General features: G+C 34.5%; 1 protein-coding gene across 1 annotated transcript; it reads left to right on the top strand.

Moving 5' to 3' along the window:
- Positions 1-319: 319 nt before the first annotated feature.
- On the top strand, positions 320-3797 carry LOC141628748 (protein FAR1-RELATED SEQUENCE 5-like). Its single transcript, XM_074441845.1, has 4 exons — positions 320-891; positions 1267-1470; positions 2521-2646; positions 3782-3797. The coding sequence occupies exons 1-4, from the start codon at positions 320-322 to the stop codon at positions 3795-3797; spliced, it is 918 nt and encodes a 305-aa protein (XP_074297946.1).
- The last annotated feature ends 2740 nt before the right edge of the window (positions 3798-6537 follow it).

The raw sequence follows: 6537 nt of genomic DNA, 5'->3' as shown, positions 1-6537 counted from the left end.
AGAGCATATTAGAATTGGATTACTGCATTATTGATGCAATAATATTCAATATACTTACTTACTTAACTACTGTTGAAGCAGACAATGAGAACAAGTGATGCAACTACGTCTTCTTCTACAAATAACAGCTTTAAAACACCAAGAAAAAGAATTGAAACATTAAATGCACTCCAGTACATACCATTCTGTCCAGAGGAAAAGAAACCCAAAGTAGGACAAGTATTCGAAACACTAGAATCAGCAGATTTATTCTACAAAGAATATTGTACAATCTGTGGGTTTACGCCAAGACTTGCAACAACAAAAAGTACGATGCTACATGCTGTTCGGTGAGGTGTTATCAGCAGATGCTACATATGGAACAAACAAGTACGATATGGTGTTTGTGCCTTTCACAGGAGTTGATCACCACAAAAGGTGTATAACCTTTGGAGCTGGGTTGATAGGTGATGAAAGTATTGAGTGTTACACATGGCTGTTCAAGACATTTTTGGAAGCAATGGGCGGGTGCCAGCCGAGAATTATAATTACTGATCAGGACAAATCAATGAAGTCCGTAGTCCCGGAAGTGTTTAAGGAGTTAACACACAGACTGTGCATGTGGCACATAATGAAGAAACTAAGAGAAAAAGTCAGTTATCAACTATTTCAAGATGAGGATTTTAAGACCAGGCTCAATAGGTGTGTTTGGAACAACCAACTTGAGCCTGATGAATTCGAAGAACAATGGGGGAAGATAATGACTGATTATCAACTTGTAGAACACGAGTGGTTTTCAAATTTATACGATATCAGGGAACAGTGGATCCCTGCCTATTTTAAAGATGTTTCCATGTCTGGCTTGATGAGGGTTACTTCTAGGTCTGAGAGTAAAAACAGTTTCTTTGACAGGTTTCTCACAGCTCATTTGACCATTGTTGAGTTTTGGGTGTGCTATGAGAGTGCCTTGGAAGCACAAAGACACAAGCAGTCCAAGTTGAATAGTGACAACAAACACTCTGAAATCCCACGGAAAACAAAGTCAAACCTTGAAGTCCATGCTTCTGAAATATACTCGCACAACATTTTCAAAGACTTCCAAACAGAATTGGTTGCAGCTTTGTCTGATTGCCGTTTTAAAGATGTGGAGAAGATTGATGAGACAAAAAAATATATTCTTACAGACTTGCAGATGCCAAATAAGTCATGGAACGTAGCATATTCATCAGATAACATGGAGATTACTTGTTCCTATTCTATGTTTCAAAGAATGGGCTTGTTGTGCAGGCACTGCCTTTGGATTCTACACAACCAAGATTTCCAGAAAATACCAGAACAGTACATAATGCAAAGATGGACAAAAGCTGCAATGAGTAAGCCTGTCTTTGATAAAGATGGCAAACTGATAGATGTCTCTCAAAAGTTTTCTGACTGGAAAAGTTTGAGTACTGAGCTGTGGCAAGAGGTTTATGTTGGAGCCGGTGTCCTCCAGTTAGTGCGGATAACGTTATTGCACGTACACTTGTACGGATAAGTGGGAGCTTGTTGGGGCTGGTGTCCTCCACAGTTAGTGCAATGACATATAAATCTCTAAAAGTATCAAAGGGTATACTTTTGTATTATTATCAGTTTGTCCACGTTTATCAATAACGGTTGGCTTGCTAGATAAGTTTGACGTTATTGTCATACAGATGGCGGTGATCAACTGGTCCCTAAAAGTCACACCTATAGGATACGTTTGAGAGATGTGACGGTATGAAAATACAGTCATGTTGATGCCTAATATGACTAAGCGGTTAGTCAGAGTTATTGATTAATAATTAGTCAAACGCGATGTTGAGATATTTATTTAATACGGATTAAATAATAATGGCTAAGGTGAATTAAGCGGTTAATTCGTAAATTGAATATAAACAGTTATATTTAATTAATGTATATTGAATTGATTAATTATACAATATTGTCATTGTCGGACAAATAATAATATGTCGACTGATTCATGTTACTAGTCGATATTTTAATATCCGATATAGAATGACGATTTATAATTAAAACCCGTCATATACATTTTAACAAAACGAGTCGGACCACGAGTTAAATAAGGAGAAAGTGGAAAGCCCACTCCCCCCTTGAGCTCACGGTTGGCCGAGAAGAACAAAAGGAGAGTCCTTCTCTCCTTTTGACCTAATCATTTTTCATTTGAAGAAAAATTAGAGTTTTGGAGTATTTTTCTCTGAAATTCTAGATCTCACATAAAAAACCTCACAAAAGCTCTCTCAATATTGCAAGGCAATCAGAGGGCAATTTCTAGCACAAGGGGCATAGTCTCAGACGATCTTGGGTGCAACAATTAGGAGAAAATCTACGTTGATTTCTGTTCTTAGGCCGATTTGCATAGGACCCGAGGTTGATTCTTATTCTTTTATCGTTTCTCTTGTTTTTTTTCGTTTATGACAATTAATCACATGGTAAATTACGTTATAGTCCTTAATTTTAAGGGGTTTTATACAGATATTATCCTTCAGTTTATTCTTGTGTCAGCGTAGCTGAGTGTGATGATAACGACATGAAACTTTTGATTGAAAAACTGAGAGATATTATATTGGATATGATTAGTAACAGAAGTGTTCCAGCAAAGAAGAAATACAAGAAGAAAGAAATAGAAAAGTACGTGGGCAGCAAAATACCTCAAAAGTTGGTGATTCATGTTCCTAAAAAATCTAAAAACAAGGGTAGGACCAAGGGCAAGAGAATTGAATCACAAATGTTAAAAGCCCTAAAGAAGAGAGGAAAAGAGAAGAAGTACTGCAAATTAAAACATGTGGCCGCCAAGGACACAACTCTAGGACTTGCAAAAAAACAAACCTCTGACAGGTATGTATAATTTGGTTTCTTGATAAAGCATATTACATTAATGTTAAATAATTATTAAATTATACAAGTATAGCGCATAGTGTTTACCTTCCAAAATCATCACTCTTATATGGAGGCACATAAGCTCTTTGTGCAATGAACAATATGGTTGTTCTGAAGGCACATATGAGAATTTCAGCAATGTATATTTGGTTAACATTAAATGTATATCAATTTAGTTGTTCATTTTGGCCATTTTCTCCTTATAAAATCTAATATTTAATTTATATTTTGTTGCATATTCACCAAATACTACCATGAAGATGACGACGATGAAGGAGATGAATCTGATGATGTGAAGGACGATGATGAAGAAGATGAATCTGATAACGAAGTGGAAGGTGCAAATTTTTGATTCAAGGATAGACATCCATAACATACACTACGAGAACATTCTTAAAGGCTTGTATGTACAATTCGATTTTACTGCCAAAGTACATTACTCTTATAGGGAAAGTATATTACATTTGTATTAAAGGATCATTATTGTTGTTCTGCAAGGAACATTCTTAAAGGCTTGTATGTACAATTCGATTTTACTGCCAAAGTACATTACTCTTATAGCCAAAGTATGTTACATTTGTATTAAAGGATCATTATTGTTGTTCTGCAAGGAACATTCTTAAAGGCTTGTATGTATAATTCGATTTCAATGCCAAAGTACATTACTCTTATAGCCAAAGTATATTAAATTTGTATTAAAGGATCATTATTTTTGTTTTGCAGGGACATCATCAACTTGATTGGAATTGTTTTCCCAGAGTACAATAATTTTAATGCGTTTTGCACAATAAACATTATTGTTGTTCTGCAAGAACATAATAAACTTTATTGAAATTTGTTTCCGGAATATAACACTCTCTTGAATTAAAATTTTTTCAAACTTCAGGTTGTTCGACTCGTAGCTTCCTCAATATATGTTACATTACTCACACATATGTCACAAACGAAACTAAAAAACTTTTTACGGCTTGAATTCAGCATCTTCCTCATCTTCATCGTCGTATTCTTCCATGGCAGTGGGTTTGAACGTAAATCCATTGCCTTCTTTAGTACAACATCAAAAAATACATTGCCTTCTGTTGAAATCATATATGAAATGTATTTGTTCCGCAGAATCAGTAGGGGAGCATCCTAGGAAAGTAAAGATAACAAGGGGTTAGAACATGTACAAATGTGTACTGAATTATGTATTAAAAATAATTGTATTACTTCTGAAACTCACATCGCCTTTTTTAAGCCTACAAGTCCAATTTAGATTACCCTTAAATGTCTTCATATGTCTCATAACGTAAACACCACAATCAGTCTCCTTAGTGTTGTTCCTCCACTTCATCTTTGCAAGAATAGGCTGCAGTTTTTTGATGCAATCAACTTTTACCTTTGAAACACCGATGTCTTTCAAGTATTCTGCTAGAACATTACGCTGGCGGAGAAGGGGGGAAAAACATTAGGACACTAACAATTATGAGCTACAATATCACAAAAATAAGAAAATTAAGACAGACCATATTTTTGGGGAAGGTACACTCTATGTAAAGTTATTGTACATTCACAATAATGAATAGGAACAACATGTAGTGCTGTTAAGCAAACGAGAGCATAAAATCTTACAAAAGACAGTGGTCTATCGTGGAAAAATTCTTCTGGTTTTCCGTCACGATGAACATTATCAATGATGATGAACTTATACTTGTTACTGTCAATGACTAGTAAATGGTAATGCCTTTTATATATAACTGGGAAGAAGAACTGTAGATTTTAAAAGATTTAATTAGGCAACAAGCAAATTAAATATAACATGCAGAAAGAGTGTATATTTTCGATGCTAACCAAATCAATTCTATCTGGGTTAACCGAGAATTGGGTAAACTCTTCTTTCATTATATCCTTAATCACCATAAAATTTTCAATAGTGTTCAGTTCTCCTTGAAGCATCATCTGTATGCAAGACAAGTAAAGTTACTGATGTTAATCAAGGGAAAAAACATTACAAAATTTACTTGTTGAAATAAGTTTATATAAATATTTGACTTACACACACAGCTGTGGTGAAAAAAAATCGATATGGCTCTGAAGAGTTTCTTCTAGATTCCTTGGCATTCAAAAGTTTTGCCCAACAATCGATCACATCACTCGTTAAATACTTAGATTGTCGTAGCGTTGCCATTTCAATACGCCGAAGAGAAATGTCACCCACATGCACAAGAAGTTCCCTGGTTCAGGACTACCAGTGTTAACTCAAAACAGGATACAGAACATTTTAAATTTAAATATTGTACATTAGTAGATATATATATATATATATATATATATATATATATATATATATATATATATATATATATATATATATATATATATATATATATACAGCTAAATCGGTATGTTTTCCTCTACTATATGACACATAATCAGCAATGCAATTCTGAAAGTCAGTAAGAGGAGTAATAATGTATGTATCTGTGCTTAGTAAATTACGATTTGCAAGGATGCTCAGAGACTCTGGTTGACTTGTTTCATGTTCATGAACATTTTCATTGTTGATGACTTTGCCCTTGATAGTGTCAGCACTGTCAAGTAGATTATGCTCATTTGTACTCTTGTCTTTTATCCTAGGTATGTCGTTTGTATTACTCACATATTTCATGCTATCATTGTTCTCACAAGCATCATTACCATATGGTATATTCCCTTCTGTACAACCTACCTCCATTGTTCTCTTCTTAACCCTAACAGTCTCATTGTTGTCAGGGACACCAATATCATCGGTACTCTTCTCTTTCTTTCCAACTACCTCCTCTCCTATCTTCTCATCCCCGACAGTCTCATCACCCTCGTAGAATTCTTCATCAGATGAATCCAGTTTCTTTGGGAAGGGCTTCTCTTGATACTGCGTCACCTTTGTTAAAACATCATCACAAACAATGTTGCACTTGGATGAAACCAAAGTGCAAAGATATTTGATTCTCAATATTCAAAGTCCATCCATCTACAAAAGTTAGAATATCTTGAGGATAGGTAACTTATAAAAAAGAATGTGCTTTTAATACTTTAAGAAAGATAATTTAATTAAACCAAAAGTACATTTACAATTATGGGATATAAATTGTTTAGAAACTTACGTTGTTTTTTGTCAATCCACAAGTCCAATATTGACCCCCCTTGTACGTTTCCATGTGTTTCATTGAGTAAATACCACAGTCAACAACATTTTGATGGTTTCTCCAAGGCATTTTCAATACAGCAGGCTCCATTGCTCTTACTTTTTCCTTCAAATCACCAATGTCATTGAAATATTCTGCCAAAGCATTACGTTGCATGGAAAAATTCAGATCAAACTATCTAGAGAGACCGTGCAAAAAATATGACATTGTAAAAGAAAAAATAACCAATGAAAGGCAAATGAACAATTACCATATTCCAAGGTTTGTTTCGATAACGAGTTTTTGGGGTTTCATCATGCTGTTGATTATCAAGAATGACAAACTTGTTCTTCTCCATATTGAATACGAACAGGTAAAAATGCTTGTCCGATATTATTGGGAAAAAAACTGTTTTATATAAGAAAAGATTAGAAGATACAACAGACATAAAATTTGTTACGAGAGTAAATTAGCAGCAGAAAACACTATGTATTGACTA

The sequence above is a fragment of the Silene latifolia genome, chromosome Y, assembly GCF_048544455.1.
Source record: "Silene latifolia isolate original U9 population chromosome Y, ASM4854445v1, whole genome shotgun sequence".
Taxonomy (NCBI): Eukaryota; Viridiplantae; Streptophyta; class Magnoliopsida; order Caryophyllales; family Caryophyllaceae; genus Silene; species Silene latifolia.
Note: the sequence above shows the minus strand (reverse complement) of the source record. Positions and strands in the feature narration are given on the sequence as shown.

What these genes read in the sequence shown, in the direction of transcription:
- LOC141628748 (XM_074441845.1), top strand. Translation starts at nt 320, where the DNA reads ATGCTGTTCGGTGAGGTGTTATCAGCAGATGCTACATATGGAACAAAC. An exon ending in AAAAACAGTTTCTTTGACAG is followed by an intron (nt 892 to 1,266) that starts GTTTCTCACAGC and finishes CTTGTTGTGCAG; the next exon opens with GCACTGCCTTTGGATTCTAC. An exon ending in GTTGGAGCCGGTGTCCTCCA is followed by an intron (nt 1,471 to 2,520) that starts GTTAGTGCGGAT and finishes TTCTTGTGTCAG; the next exon opens with CGTAGCTGAGTGTGATGATA.